We start from the raw sequence: 16,380 nt of genomic DNA on the forward strand, positions 1-16,380 counted from the left end.
GTGAGGCAGGCACTGAATAGTTCCTGGGTGGGGTGCAGGTGCCCTGTTTACTGCCTCATCAGCCATGGCAAGAGTAGGTAGGCTGCATCCCTAACCATGCACAAAGGCATTTGTGAGTCCCCAGTGGCCTGTTCCAGCACAGCATGCAGGTGCCCACCTCCATCCGAGGCCCGCATGATTTTGGAATGACAGCTCTTCCTATTGATGTAGCATGCAGCGCTGTGTTTTGGGGCCCAGAAGGGGATACAGGTCCTGTCCAAAGCTCTGAAACAACTGGCAAAGCTGAGGACGTCGAAGCCAGCCATGAGGGCATCCACATCACTGATGTGGATGAGCCTCCAGTGCAGAATAACGCTGATGGCCCGCACCACCTGCAAAGGGAGACCGGACATGCCTATGAGAGACTGGGGGACATAGCACCAGTGAGAGAGTGGGGAGCTCCACAGCCCCCTCCCCTCTGCCTCTTTCCCCTCTCCACCTTACCCTTTACTCACCCTTCCCCTGGCTCCTGCTGTGCAGGGCCTGTGGCCTGGGAGTGCCTTACCTACATGGCCCCTATGGTGGAGTTCCCAATGGAACTGGTGGTCCATGGAGTGGTAGCTGTTGGGGTAGCCAGCTTCCACAGGGTGATCGAGAACCCCCTTCTCAAGAGGGATGCCAGGCCGCATGTTGGTGTCCTGATGTTGGAAGGCAGAGGTGAGCCAGGTGCACAGCTCCAGAAAGTTCTCCTTGGGAATCCTGAGGTTCTATGTGCATTGCTGGTAGCCCCATAACCAGGTGGTCCCACCAATCAGAGCTGGAGGGGTACTGCCACACCTACCTGAGCCCCCAAGGTGGGTGGGGCACTGGGGAGCACACTGCATGGACTGTCTGTTGGGGTCATCCCCCCAGATGTGGTGGAACACACCAATCAGGAGTAGGGCAAGCAGCAGCAGGTGTCAGTTCAGGGCAAGCCTGGGGGTTCCTCCAGCATGCTAGTGGTCTGGCAAGAAGTGCTTCTCACTCAAATGGCTAGGGAGTCCTGCAACAGCTTTGCCATCCCTCCAGGAAACATGAAAGTCTCAGTGTGGGCAGGAAGCATGGGTGTGGGCAGCCTCAAAGGATGCGTGGGACCAGTGATCCCGGAAGGGCCTGCCATCCATGCAAGCCTAGCTTCTGCAGTTTCGGGGCTGGTTCTGTTGACAGGGGCCAGACCGTGCGGCCACTTTCTGTCAACAAAGTGAATTGAAAAAATCAATCCACTTTTATGTATATTTGTGATCTGTCGACAGAAGTTTTGCTGGGAAATCTCTTCCAACAGCGACTTCTGTCACCAGAGGCTTCTTATGTAGACTTAAAATGTAGTAACATTTCAGCTCCATTAATCTGAAAAAAATAGAGATTGCCCTTTTACCACAAGGCAACAGCACGTTTATTAAAATGAAGCTTTTTATAACAATCTTGGTCCCAAAGCCATTGCCAGATGTCATACACAGGGTCTGGTGGATTTTCCTCACACTCCAAACCGCTACAGTAAAACATTATAAATACATTTAATTCCTGTATTTTGTCTTTATCAAAGGCTGATTTTTCACATCCCTTCCCCAGCTGACTGTTTTTATTTAGCTATCAGCTATCAGCATTGTTTATTATTATAATTAATAATGTATACTATGTTACAATTATATAGCACTTTTCACCTAAGGATCTCAAGGATCTTTACAATCTCTAATTAATTAAGCTTCAACTCTCCTCCCCCATCCTTTCAGGGAGGCAATTCTTTAATAATACCGAGAGGATTTATTCACAGATGCATCTGAGACACAAAGAGACGGCGCACTGAAGTTCACACCTCAAATTCACTGTAAAACCAGCAGAACCAGATCCCTTCTGCTTTACACACACCTCCATCTTTCCCCTCTTGAAATGCACATCTCTGACTACATAAAAACAAGGCAAGGTGTGTGTAGTAGGTGGTGCGCGTAATAAGGCAAGAAAAAGAGGGTAAGAATTCAATTTCTCAATAGGAGCAGTATAATGATTTTAATTGACATGGCATCCAGAGTAACTTAATAGGGTTCTTTGGTGTCAGTGAAAACAGAATTTGGCCTAAGATAACTATTCTAATGCTTTAATGCAGAACAGCAGTCTTAGGTTTACATTTTTCTCACATTCGTGCTGTGTCGGTGGTTTTCATTCACTCCTTGGTTATATTCATAAAGAAACAGGCATCTCTGTATAGCATTTTTTTAAATGGTTCCTTGTTTGTGGTATGCTTGCTGCTTTGAAGGGCAAAAGCCATCTGATGTCATGGATCCCTTGATTATCTCCTATGCAGGTGGCAGCTTCAGGAGAGGGATCTTCTATCAGTGGCTATCTCGGCAGGTGTAAGAGAGGCAAAAGGCATTGGAAGAAACTCTGGTTTGTTATCAAAGGCAAAGTCCTCTATACCTACATGGCAAATGAGGTACTACCCCTCCTGATGTGACAGAATTTCCCAGTCCTGTTGTCCCACTTCTTACATGTGAAAAATGCAATTTGAGGGGGCGCTCCTGTTAATTCTTATGAAATCATTATTTCTAGAAATAGCTTTACACCACCTTGCTATGTTACAGTGCCCCAGGAAGCTTGAAGTTGTCCTAGAATCCTAGTCTCAGCCCTCCACCAACCCTGGGTTGCCCACTTTCTAAATCCTCAGTATATGTGTTACATTTCCATGCTGATTGTAAATGTAAATTTTAAGAAGCCTGATTTAATCTGTCAGGAAAATACTGCAGATCAAAATATAAAGACTTCAAATGTTCTTGACTTTTCTTTGGTGCAGTATGCATGTGTGTGGAGATATTGGCTGAGAACTGATAATTGTTACATAAATGAGGGTGGAACTCTCAAACTGTGTCCAATCAAAGATCAAAATGGAAGCTTTTTAGGAGCTAGAGGATGTCCCAATTTCATGGGGATAGACTGAATATGCCTCTTGTATAGACTGCAGCTACAGACTTCAGTATGGTGAAGCAGCTGGTGAAGAAGGGAGGGAGAAGCAGCCCATGTTCCATATAATCTAAGCAGCCTCTGCAGGACCTTCTTTCCTGGGAAGAGGAAAGGGTGCTCACCTAGCTGTACCACCATTATGTATAGAAAAGGTGTGATCTGACTGATGGGCTTCATAACTGGAAGCCTTGAAACAGCCTCTTTTGCTGAATTAAAGAAACAGATCTCAGATCCTAAGCAACTGTAATGCTACTTCCTGGCATTTTAAATCTTCACACACGATGCAAATATTAACTATTTAAATGCCTCACCATAACCAAGAGGTAGGAAGTGTTATCATCACCTCTAAGTAAATGATGCTGAGACATGAAGAGTTTGTATGACTTGACTAAGGTCACAGATAAAGTCAAGGCAGATCAAGGACTACAACTAAGGTAATGCTGACATGGTTTTCTGTTTTATCTGTTGGTCAATATTTCTTCTAAGGTTAAAATAAAACATCATGAGCGTCATTTCCAGAGGTCCAAGCAATCACTGACTTCAGTTGGAGCTCTCTGAGCTTAGCTCCTCAGAAAATCTGGCCCTGAATACTTTGTGCTGCCCCTCTTGGGGGTGTACAACTGAATGAACTTTAAAGGGTTGCATATGGTGTTAAGTGATAATCCCTTTGTGGGATATGAAAGAACAGTGGGTACCTAGCTGCACTGTATGCGTCATGCCTTGGCTGTATTTTAGACAGAGATAAACTAATCTAAAAAGACAAAGAGCAAAACACTACAGTACCTTAATAGAGGTCCAGGGACCAAAAATCAAGCCATTAGTGACAGTTTAATTGCAATTCAATGAAGGCTTATTGTTTTTCTTTATTCCACTTGCACAGTGAATTGTCTGGCAAGTGGAATTCATGGATGTATCTTGGACGTAAATTAACAGTAAATTGCATTACCAGATCATAAATTGTGAAGAGATATCACTAACAGTGACCATGCAGCAGTCTGTCAAAAATACTGCTGGGGCTGTGGAGGTCAGATGCTACTAAACATGAGTGGCACTGAGTGAATAATAATGGCTTAGGTAATAAACACACTATACCCTTGATGCAAACCTAGCCAAAAGATAATAATCAGATATTGTTCCCATCATATCTTCTCAGTTACCAATATATTGGTGAACTAAGTGTGACCCACAGAAACCACCATCACGGCTAATACTAAATTGGAACCTCTTGTTAGTACCCTAAAGAGGCCTGAATGGAAATGGAGAATTCCATTCTAGTGGCAGTTCTTCGAATTCAGACAGAGCAAAGGTTAAGGAACACTTATGCTGCTGCTGCCAACTTTGTACCTAAGTAACTAGACAGCATAATTCTCCAGGATTATCAACTCAGCACCAGATTATTCATTTTTATTAATTTATCATTACTAAAAACCTTTAAAAATTTATCAAGAACTGAGTCAGACACTGTAGATACTAAAAAGACCTCTGCTGTCCCAAGTAAACTGCAGCCCATTTGGAAGTGCTCCTTCTAAAGTGTGTTTCCCACTACACATTGATTTTAGGATAAAGTCGCCACAGAGAGTCTGCCTTTACTGGGTTTCAGTGTTGCCCCAGAAAAGGAGGAAGGAAGTACCGATGCAGTTTTCCATCTTTACCACAAGCAAATCTTGTTTTATAGCTTCCGTGCGGAGGATAATAATTCAGCGCAGAGGTACTGCACGTGAAATTACAATTACATACTAACCCATGAATAACTATAAAGTGTAAGCAGCACTGTTCACTCCTGTAACATGCATCTTCCCATTTCCTTTCATTCTGAATGCAACTGCTAGGAAAAACTAAAACAGCTTTGGGTATTCTGAGCCACTTACAATACAATTGTCTCACTGGTATTAAACCATCAAGTAGAAATTACTCCATCTTGAAAAGATGGAGATTTTGCTTCTTTTATAAGTTTAACTGTGAAAGCCTGGATTCAGAGATTTAAGTATAGCCACATAACAGTAGGACTCAAAATCTGATATTTAATGAACATTTTCTGTACTTTACATGCTATTCTATTACTAGTGTTGCATGATAAAATCATGGAACTAATGATAAAATGATGATGCTTTCAAATTTACAGTATGGCAAATGATCAACACTTTTATGGTGGGCCTGTGCATTTCTTTCATGCGGTTAAGTCAAAGTGCTACCTCTTGCCCTATTTTAGGATGCTGATGCCTCCACTAGTTGACTGGAAGAGAGGGGAAAGGAAACAAGGAAGAGACCCAGGCTCATGCTCTGTTCTAGAGCCAAGCCCATAGGCTCTATGGACAGTCACTAAGCACTTGGAGCGTTGATTGTTTCCGCTGGGCTAGTGCCAATCTGCCCCTTCAACTTCTTGGACTTCCTGCCCTCTCTCCCCTTGGACATGATTACCATTGGTCCTGTGTGGGTGGGGAATACCCCTGCTCAAGCATGGTTTCCCTTCCTCTGATCCTCTAGCCAACATTATTCCTCCAAACTAGAGTTAGCTGCCCTTCTGTTCTTCCCCTGACTGAAGCAGGGGATTTTAATTAGGTTTCTGACAGTGGCTCAATTGGCTCTAGGTGCTCTAATTACCCTGTAGTAGCTTCTCTTCAGTCCACAGAGGAAAAACTCTGATCCTCCTGTGTCTTGTCTATCTCCCACCTCTCTCTTTTCTGCTCTGTCCCCAACACATGTTCTTTTTGTGGCATGAGGGAAACCCTGGCACACATCTGTCTTGAATATAGTCCTTCTCCCAGCTCCTCGAACAGTGAGGCTCTGGGGTTCTCGCTGCATTGCTCCTAACACCTACTGATCTTTGCACACCTCATGCATGGCCCCACAAAGTCATGGGACCTCCTCCTCAACCACCATTTATAAGACCAGGGAGGTTGGCCAGGGGCTGTGGAGGGGACTGTGACTGAAGGGCCTACTTATATTCCTCCATCCATTCATACATTCAGGCAGAGATCCTCTAGGTAGCATCCACTGGCTTGCTCAACGCCTTTGCAGAACACTGGGTGCTGTCTGGGCCTCTCTGCTCAGTGTCCCCTTCAAGCTCCCTCGTTTTAACCCTATGACCTCCATGATTGTCCCTGTTTTCTTTTCAGTTGTCCCCCGTAATTATTTGGGTTCCTGATCCCAGTGGCTCCCACACCCAGAAGGGGAAGAACTCAGATCCCAATAGGATCACTTCTGCTGACTGCTGGCCCTGCTACATCCATCACAGTAGGCAGGAGAGTGGCTCAGTTTGGAAATCTGTCCCTCCCTTTCTCACACCCCCTCTTTCTATGGCCTCATCTCTCCCAGTGCCCACTCTCAAACAAATTATGTAATTTTTTCCAAGATTACACAGCAGGTTAGTGGCATAGCTGACAATAGAATCTAGTGGTTTTGGCTCTCAAGCCCATTCTAATCACCAATGTAAACTTCCTCATTAGACAGAGCTGTTATATGCAACATAGGCTTCTCTGAGCCCTGCTTTTTTTAATATGTATATTGGCTTGATCCATGAAACAAAATCTGGCTCCTCTACTTTTTTTCTTTTTCAGGTGGATTGAAGCCATGGAAGAAGCAACCATATTATAACAGTAATCAATCAAGAGGACTTGGAGTAATCTCTCACATTTCTCTACATTCCCAACAGACCCATTCTATTTGAAGAAGCTAGAAGTGTATTTCAAACCAACTGTCTATACGCAGTGAATATGAATTGTTTCCAGATTGCTCTTTTGCTTCCTTCCCTTCAAATCCACATTTTTGCAAGTAAAAAAGAGAATATTTATGGTCCTCTTTATGTATGTGCATGTTCAACCTGCACTATAACCCACCCCCATAATCCCACAGAGTTCAGTTAACATAAAGACAAGAAAAGAAATGGATATCAATTATTTCTGAACTCAAATGGAAGAAATGACTAGCAGTAAGTAATGGGCTCACTTTTACTTACTTTAGAGAACTATCAATTTTCATTTCATCAGTGTTGGTGTCTACCGGTGGTGTCCACCGTAAAATAAGAAACAATGCAGTAAACCACAGATTCTCATTTAAAGCACTTTATTTTATTGTATTACAGCTTATTTTTTTTAATGTTTTCTAAGGAGTTTTCTGGACTGATTTACCACCAGTACATTAACAAGTGCCAGTGTGAAGCTGTGCACTACATATGCTAAACTGCTTTCATTATGAATGAATACATGCAATGAACCATGTATGGTCTACCATATTCCAATGGCTAGGATCCAGAGTAATTACTTACCAATTTATAATTTCACCTAAATCACTGTGTAATTTATTTAATAAGTTTCATATCTGACCATTGCAGTACTTTAAAATGAACTACAGTAGCTCTTCAAACCCACATGCTGAACATAATTTTCCCCTGAAGATTGAAATCCAAAGGATATTGGAATTTATTGTAAATCCTAAGACTGCCTTTATTTGAAAATGATCTACTTACTAATGTTAGATCACTTAAATAGCTGATTGACTCTTTTGATTGTAAAAAAGCCATGTTGTTATTGCTTTGATGACTTTTGATAAATAATATCATCAAAAATCTAATTCCTATTATCAGCATATAGCAGCAGATACGCTGGCAGGCTGAAAAGCACTTATCTGAATGCGCTCTGTCACAGTGCTTTAGAATTCCTGTGGCTAAATGGTGTTGTGCATCAACATGGCTCCACTGAAATCAAAAGAGGTATGCTGATTTACACCAGTTGAGAAGTTAGCCCTGTAGATGTTATTTTGTTTGGGGGGATTGTTTGTTTCCATAAAGAGTGGAGAAAAAAGCAATGTTAAACATATTGCAATAAAATGATCTGTCATATCTCTAGCACTATAATGAGGAATAGAATGACAGTTATGATTAAAGTAGATCTTCGTAGAAAATGCCACAAAGATTTACTTATATTAAAATATGTTTTCAGGGGAAAATGTTCTTTATCACTAGCATTTTTAATATTTTTCTTCAGTAATTAGCGCCAAAACCAGAATTTCTGTTTCAAATGGTGACTGATTAGAACTGTTCATATTTTTTAAAAGTTTACAAAATGTATTCAGGTGAAACTAAACAGTTATCATTTGAAAAATAATTATAAAAGTTTAAAAAATTAAATATTGATCTAACAGTGAAATGCATTTATGTAGTTTTGTTGATAAATCTCCGTCTCTGATACTCTATTGCATAAAGCAGTCATATGCAAAGAGGAATTAATTATAGAAAAGAATAAAGTTTTTGCATTATCTTAAAAGTGGGTAAACTCCCATGTTAACTTTGTACATTTTGTGTTACAACTATGTCCTTGCTTCCATTAGACTGTACATGTTTTGTTTTATTTTGTTAATTTTTTCCCCATTTACAAATCATTTGTTAGATTTGCACTGATAAAAACAAAGAATGTTAAGTACATAGTACAACAAATTTAAATCACTAACCCAAGGTTTCAAACAAAACCACACTATAGACAAACAACAGTGTAATGAACATTTAGGTGCTGACAGTTAGGACAAAATCCTCAAAAGGTATTTAAATACCTAACTCTCCCACTGAAATCAGCTGAACCAATTGAAATCAATGGGAGTTAGGCATCTAACTACCTTAAACAATCTGGGCTTTAGTAACTTGTATGAAGTTTTCAGTAACTGACAGGAAATGAATAAATGAAAATATTTTGTTGTAAAAAAAAAAAAAAACAAAAAACCACAGTGCTATTAAACTTCTGGTTTTAAGTAATGTGGAAAAATAAAAAAGCAGCATATAGTCTCACCTTCCTTGGTTTTTCCTTTACATTTTTATTAATTAGCACATTATTATTTTCCTATTTCCACCTTAGCATGTCACATGCTCCTTTGGAATTAACTGGTACTTATGTTGAGGCTGTTGTGTCCAAATCTCTAAGAAAGGGAATCTTCAATACCTCGCATATTGAAAAGGAGAGAATGAAGGGTGGTGTCCAATTGTTGGGATGTAGAAGGGACTTGAACCAAGTTCTCCTATGATTCCTGTGTGACTCTGTGCAAGCCAAAGAGCCTCTCACTCCATTTTCCATCTGTAAAGTGAGAGTTACAGCACTTCCTTTCTTCACAAACAGGGTGCTAACAAATCCAAACCCATGAAAAATATTTGGGAATCTGGATGCCGGAAAAGGTGGAGAAGGGGCTGCTGGCTCAGGGAGGAGGCTGCAGGCTGAAGAGTGTTGGGGCCAGGTGGAGCGTTGCAGTACTAAGCAAATGTCAGGCTTGCAGATGTAAGGGTGCAGGAGTTCAGGTGGCGGTGCATGAGGGACTAAAAGCAGGGGGATTGGGAATATGACAGGCTCAGGATACAGATTTGCAATGTGTGGATTGCCCAATGGTGTTGTGCCAGAAGACTGGGGATGTGAGAGGCTCAGGACAGGGGGTTCCAGTGTATGATAAGCTAAGGACCGAGGTGTGTGTGGGGATGCAGGGGTGTTATGAGGCCATCCCAAGCCCCACCCGATGTGGCCCCAACTGAGACACTTCCCACCCCTGGCACGCCAGCCCCACGTTGGGAGGGTAGGTAGGACTGAGGTTCAAGGCCTCAGGCCAGAATAATTCTTCTGGGGTTCCAGGGTTAGTGGAATTTGTAGGCCCCGCTACACTCTGAGGTGGGGCCAAAATGAGGGATCCAGTGTGTGGGACAGGGCTGCCAGGGAGCAGGCGCCAGCTCCAACAGAGCTGCCGTGGGGAGTGAGGAGTAGTTGGCATGGACCTGTGGCTGCTCCCACCCGCACCCCCTACACAGGAAGGCAGGAGGCAGAAGGAAGTCACTGGCAGGCAACAGACCTGGCATTTCAGGAAATGTGCTGGTTGTTTGGGGAGGGAAAGCAGTGCACACACTTACCAAAACATCAGCTCTGGCGTGCAGCTGTGGGACTTTCCCCCCACACCACAGGAAGCCAGCACTACCTCCATTTTTGCAGAAGCGGGCTCTTTCTTGGTGTGGGGAAAAATTGATGAGGGGTGGCTGCATCGCCTCATGACCACCTGGAAATTTCTTCATGCCCTGCCCCGCAGGGAGGGATACACCCCCAGTTTGAGACCTATGTTTTAAAGGCAATGTCTGAATTAAGTCCTCTGTCATGCTTGGCCAAAGTTCACTAACATGTAAGCACAGAACAAAAACAATCTTAGCCAGCTTGTGGCTTTCTTTCAACTCATTTCTTTATACCTGCTGAGAAACAAAAACTGAAAGCCCAGAACTTTCAAGAAGCAAGAGCTAGTGAGGCTGGACAGACTAGAGCCATTAATTTGTTTTTTGAAACTGGAAGTATATGTGTAGTATATTTGTGATGAGTTACAGTTGTCATTTAAAAATAAGTGACAAATTTTGTATTTTATTGATGATTTGATAATAAATCTGATTTAAATAAAAATAAAAATTTTAATTAAAAAAATTGACAATTTTTATCCACCCTGCCACTAACACAGCCTAATTTTTGAGAAATGATAGTGTTTTTGGTGCCTGAATGTAGACCTTTGAAAAGTCAGGATCTTCAAAGGAGAGGGTTATTTCCTATGGTAGCCTGCATTCAGTGCACTCAGGCAGACTGCAAATTGTAAAGTTGTCAGGGAATATACCCCAGATTTAAAGAATTGTACTAGTACTGACAAAATTATACGCATAGAGTTATCAGAAAGCACATAGTATTTGTTTCTCTGATAAGACATCTTACCTTTCCTGTAGATTACATATTAAGAGCAATTTATTCTTACCTCATGAATGCTAAGTAATGTTGGTCTAAAACTCTGCACCTCAAACTTGGTTAATATCTTCACTGGGAAAGGAAGAAATGGAATGAAAAATATTCATCTTGGCATTCCTTTGCCAAACACAAACATAACAGAAGTGACTATTCAACGTATCACAAAATGGACCATGGACATGTAGCCACATGCCTACATTGGAATAGAATGCCTGAATAAGGGCGATGGAAAACCAACAAAAAAAGCAATAGCTCACGTCTTGAAATATGATACTTTACACATTTTGACAGCAAACTTCAGAGCACTTTTCAGAAAAGAACCAGCACACCTTTTCAACCACATTTCCCAATAATTCAAGCTGCAAGACTGAATTTTTGCTCTGAGCCAGATCCCTGAAAGATCCAGTGAAAGCACTTCCATTAATATTCCTAATGTCAGCTCCATCCCAAAAAGATGCCCAATATATCAGACATTTAGGCTGTGTCTACACTACCTGCCTACTTCGAAGGGAGGATGGTAAGTAGGGTCTCGGAAGATTATTAATAAAGTGCTGCGCTGCATATGCAGAACTTCATTAAGCTAATTCTCCCCCATGAAAACTTCAAAGTGTTAAACATCGAAGTGCCGGCTCACATGTAGCCACAACTAAGCCACCAGTACTTCAAAGTCCCTTTGCTCCTCAAAATTTTGTAAAGTAAGCTACACGTGAGCCAGCACTTCGAAGTTGTCACGGGTGAGAATTAGCTTAATTAAATGCTGCATATGCAGTGCAGCACTTCATTAATAATCTCCTGACACCCTGCTTACCATTGTCCCTTCGAAGTAGGTAGGTAGTGTAGACACAGCCTTAGTGATATTCTGATCTGATATTCACTGATTTAGCCTAATGGTCTGTTTGCTTTGTTAACAGCTAACATATTCACCACTATAACAACCAGCCTTAATATCTATGTCCTGCAGTTTAAAACATTTTTTCATTTATTAAGTTCTCTTCAATTTTTCCATGCAAAATTATATAAGCCACTCTTGCTGCTAATTCAGCACTTTTCCACATTTCTGTGGAACCTTTCTTCTTAGCATACTCACGCTGTCTACTGCCTGCAAGTTTATACACTCTCACTGTCCTAATTATTTAATCAAATTGATGCTCATACTGCTGTGTCCAACAGAAACAAAACTTGTACTGAAATATGCAATTCTACATAGGATCTCCAAATTTGTTCAAGAGATTTAGCTCCATTCTGCCAGATATTGTACTGTTACTTTTCTAGATTAGTTTATGTCAAATAAATCCCCGTAATATATTCTTTATAATGATGTCTTCAGACTTAGTTTAGCATGGTACATAATTTTCACAATGTTTATTGCATATTCATTTCCAGTGCCAGTCTCCTAATATTTATGTGATACACAGAAATTCTGTAAATGGGTCTTTTGGTCTGCTGCACCCTCAGGCAATAATAGTAGTTCGTTTAATCATTTACAGATTTCAAAACTATACAAGAATTTGCTTAGACACGTTAGCCCAAGTCTAATATGCTGTCTGATAGTCACTCTGGACCAAGGCTTTAAAATTAAAATAAAAAATGATATCCATGTACATGCAACTGTAGAACACAGTAAGATCTTCCCAGCCACTGTATTATTTCATACTCTGAAGCACAAGATTTGATTAATAATTGTAACTGATTGGACAAATTTTAATTTACTTACTACTACTCAAAATATTCAACTTCTAGAAAAATAAATGTACTGCATAACTGTATATGACCCTTGTGATCTCAAGTGCATCTCTTAAACAGGCAGCACACTCAGCCACGTGCACACAGAGAGCCAATGTACTGCGATTGACATACAAACGTGCTGTAGCAATGGTCCTCAACCAGTGGTATGTATATCCCTGGAGCACATAGAGATCTTCTGGGTGTGGGGGGAGATACATCAACTCCTAGATATTTGCCTACTTTTACAACAGGCCACATAAAAAGCACTAACAAAGTCAGTACGAACTAACATTTCATAGACTTGTTTATACTGCTCTAAATATTATATACTGAAAAGGAAGTACACTATATGGTAATCAGTTTGTTTTTCATATTATAATGGTAAAAATGACAAGCATTTTTCAATGTAAGTGCACTGACACGTATTTGTCTTTTTGTCCTATTTTCTAAGCAAGTAGTTTTCAAGTGAGGTGCAACTTGGGGAACACAAGACAAATCAGAACTCCTGAAAGAGATACAATAGTCTTGAAAAGTTGAGAGCTACAATACAGTCACTACACTCTGTGCAACATCTATTGCTAGCCCATAGTTATCTGACTCATTCAGGACCACAGGAGGGTAGTATTTCTCTACTGATACAACCATGAATTTAGCTGAATGACACCTGTTCAAAATTAAAAACAACTTTTCACAGTCCTTTTAAATAATCTTCTTAATTTACCTTACTTAGCACAGCACCTCCCACTCATTAGTATGAATTAGTAAGACTCTATTGTTTCTTTTCATGTGATACTGTCATGGTGGCATGAAGGCCTCCTACCCATTACTGAGTGACCGCCAAGAAGTAGTTCTTCTACATTAAGCGATATTAAAAAATTGAAAAGCAACAGGCTTGTTTCATACAAAACCTGAGGAGACAATAACCCTGCTTAATAAATGTTGATTTTACAAATTTGTAAATAAAAAGGGTGTTCCACTGTAACATAGGTCCCCTACTTATCGCTTAGGAATCTCACATACTTTACAAGTAAGAATACAATGGTGGACAAAATTTTTAGTACAGTAAATATCATGGGAGTGTGTTTATAGCCCTGCTCCCTGGCAAGGAGAAAAAGTCTCATAGCACAATATGTCTGCTACACTGTGATCAGATCCCCAACTGAATCCCAGTTGGAATCCCAAATACAAATCCCACCCAATATTGCTCCACTAATTAAATCACAAAGAATGTATTTTTTTAAAATGCTTTGACAGGGTAATTTTTATAGCTTAACCTCTATCACTACAATCTATGGTTTGTAATTTTCATCATCTTGGAAAATGCTTCCAAATGAATAAAGTCCATACACAGTTTGAACAGCAAATTCTGGAGCGAAAAATTAGTACCACAAACTATTTAACTCACTTTTACTTAAAAACAAACTTGAGTCTTATTTTTCCAGTCTCCTATTGTTACAAAATAAAAAGGAAAGCCCAACATTTCAATATACCATTGTTTACATGAAAACTAATAAAGCTTTAATATACACTCATTTGAAAAAGGATGCCCATTGTATCTCCTACTGATTTCAGTGATAGTTTTGCCTAAGTAAAGGATGCAGTTATGAGTCTGAGGCACATGCTTTTGGTGCACTGTTAAGCATAAAAGAACAAGCAGAATGCTTAAAAACAATCAAGAAACAATAACTGTGCAATGCTCGTTCTTATGTTCTAGCGAGGCAACCTTCCTAACTGCAAGGCTGAGAGACTGAAAATACTGTAAAACAGCACACTATCATTATTTCTGTATTACTGTAAAGCTCAAGACCTCTAGTCAGAGGTCAAGTGCACACATGGGAAAGAAAGAAAAAAAAAGTCTCTGAACCAATTTAAGAACATGTTGGATCTCCCTAATCCAGCACCCTTGGGGAGCTGACCCATCCCAAACCAGGAAATTTGCTGGACCAGGGAAGGGTAATGGCTGTGCCTGTGCTGCCAACCTCTAGGCTCCACTGCTGGTCCCCACTCCTGGGCTCTTCCTCCCAGCTGCCAGCCCCAACCAGACTCCCTGCAGCAGGACAGGGGGTGTCAACCTTTATAAACCAAGAAATAATATATAGATATAAGAGACCAAGGCAAAGTAACAAAAAGAGAGAAAATAGTGATCAGCTACACAGAGCAATAAAAGAAAATCAACTTGAGCTAAACGGATAAAACACTCTTAAAACCAAAATAAGAGTATCCAACACAGGGGCTGCACCAATTTAATTAGTTTCTAAGAATATATTTAAGCTGTATAATTTGCTTATTTAACAGGTTTTTAATAAAGCTTTTCCCTCATAAATAAAACTTCACACAAGCAAAAAAGTCTCCCCTCATTAGCATTTCTCCACCCCCACAAAAAAGAGACAACCCAATTTGAAGCAGATAGTTATATAAATTCAGAAGTAAGAAAACTAGAAGAATCCCACCAGAGACCCTCCATGAAGATTTATCTTACTTGGGAAGCAGCTGGATGTTGTGATGAATGTGCATTATAGAAAATGGTCAAATATATTCTGATCACATGCCAAATGGTGTGCTGTCCAACAGTGTACAAACAAGGCCCCCTTTGAAAAGTTCACAAATACATTGCACCTTATCAAGATCAAATATGTTTTGAAGGACTCCTTTTTAAATGCCCAACAAAACAGAAGCTGCACACTTGAACAAGCATAACCATAATAGCCATTATATATATTTTTCTTTTTCCAGTAAGTGCTAATATTCTTATTCCACTATTTGATCTAGTTACATAATTATTTGATTTTATCTGAAAAATCTTTTCCAAAAATAACTTGGATCATTACAACCTGGAGAAGATATTTAAGGTTCGCGTAGACTATTTATATTGAACTATAAATTTAGACATTTACTTTTTTAGTTATCTATCACACACAGGCGTCTTTTCAGGTAACAAATGTGATGACATGTCTCAAATTAAGGTGTCATTAGAAGAGGCTTTGGAACAAACTGATAAACTACATAGTAATAAGTCACTAAGACCAGATGGCATTCACCCAAGAGTTCTGCAGGAACTCAAATGTGAAATTGCAGAACTACTAACTGTAGTTTGTAACCGGTCATTTACATCAGCTTCTGTTCCAGATGACTGGAGGATAGCTAATGTGACACCAATCTTTAAAAAGGGCTCCAGAGGTGGTCCTGGCAATTAAAGGCCAGTCAGTCTTGACTTCAGTGCTGGTCAAACTGGTTGAAACTCTAGTAAAGAACAGAATTGTCAGAAACACTGATGAACATAATTTGTTGTGGAAGAGTCAACACAGCTTTTGTAAAGGGAAGTTCTGCCTCACCAATCTACTAGAATTTTTTGAAGTGTCAACAAGCATGTGGACAACGGGGTCCCGTGGATATAGTGTACTTAGATTTTCGGAAAGCCTTTGTCTGATAAGGTCCCTCACCAAAGGCTCTTAAGCAAAGTTAACTGTCATTGGATAAGAGGGAAGGTCCTCTCTTGGATTGGTAACTGGTTAAAAGATTGGAAATAAAGGGTAGGAATAACCAGTCAGTTTTCAGAACAGAGAGAGGTAAACAGTGGTTTCCCCCAGTGGTCTGTACTGGGACCAGTCCTATTCAACATATTGAAATGATCTAGAAAAAGGGATAAACAGTGAGGTGGCAAAACTACAGGGAGTGGGACAGCTCAGTGGTTTGAGCATCAGCCTATTAAATGCAGGGTTGTGCGCTCAATCTCTGAGGAGGTCATTCAGGAGTCTGGGGCAAATAAATTAAAAAAAAACACACACGCACACTTTCAGGGATGGTGCTTGGTCCTACCATGAGGGCAGGGGTCAGGACTCTACCTTCCAAGGTCCCTTCCAGCTCTATGAGATGTGTATCTCCACAAAAAAAAAATTAAAATACATTTTTGAAAATAAATTTATTCTCCATGCAGATTATTACAAAACAT

At 40.5% G+C, this 16,380-nt stretch overlaps 1 protein-coding gene and 1 long non-coding RNA gene across 5 annotated transcripts in view; one reads left to right on the forward strand and one right to left on the reverse strand.

Moving 5' to 3' along the window:
• FGD5 (FYVE, RhoGEF and PH domain containing 5) overlaps positions 1–11,257 on the forward strand; it is a 174,293-nt gene extending 163,036 nt beyond the window's left edge. For 2 of the 3 annotated variants that reach the window (XM_075004987.1, XM_075004988.1), the window contains 3 exons: positions 2,318–2,446; positions 4,530–4,678; positions 6,528–11,257. In XM_075004987.1, coding sequence (XP_074861088.1) covers positions 2,318–2,446; positions 4,530–4,678; positions 6,528–6,564 — 315 coding nt within the window. In that variant the 3' untranslated portion in view covers positions 6,565–11,257. The remainder of the gene's footprint in view (positions 1–2,317; positions 2,447–4,529; positions 4,679–6,527) is intronic. The other variant, XM_075004986.1, reaches the window with a different exon arrangement.
• Positions 1–16,380, reverse strand: part of LOC142018842 (uncharacterized) — a 37,583-nt gene that overhangs the window by 15,917 nt on the left and 5,286 nt on the right. The window lies entirely within an intron of this gene.

This window comes from Carettochelys insculpta, chromosome 11, assembly GCF_033958435.1.
Source record: "Carettochelys insculpta isolate YL-2023 chromosome 11, ASM3395843v1, whole genome shotgun sequence".
Classification (NCBI taxonomy): Eukaryota; Metazoa; Chordata; order Testudines; family Carettochelyidae; genus Carettochelys; species Carettochelys insculpta.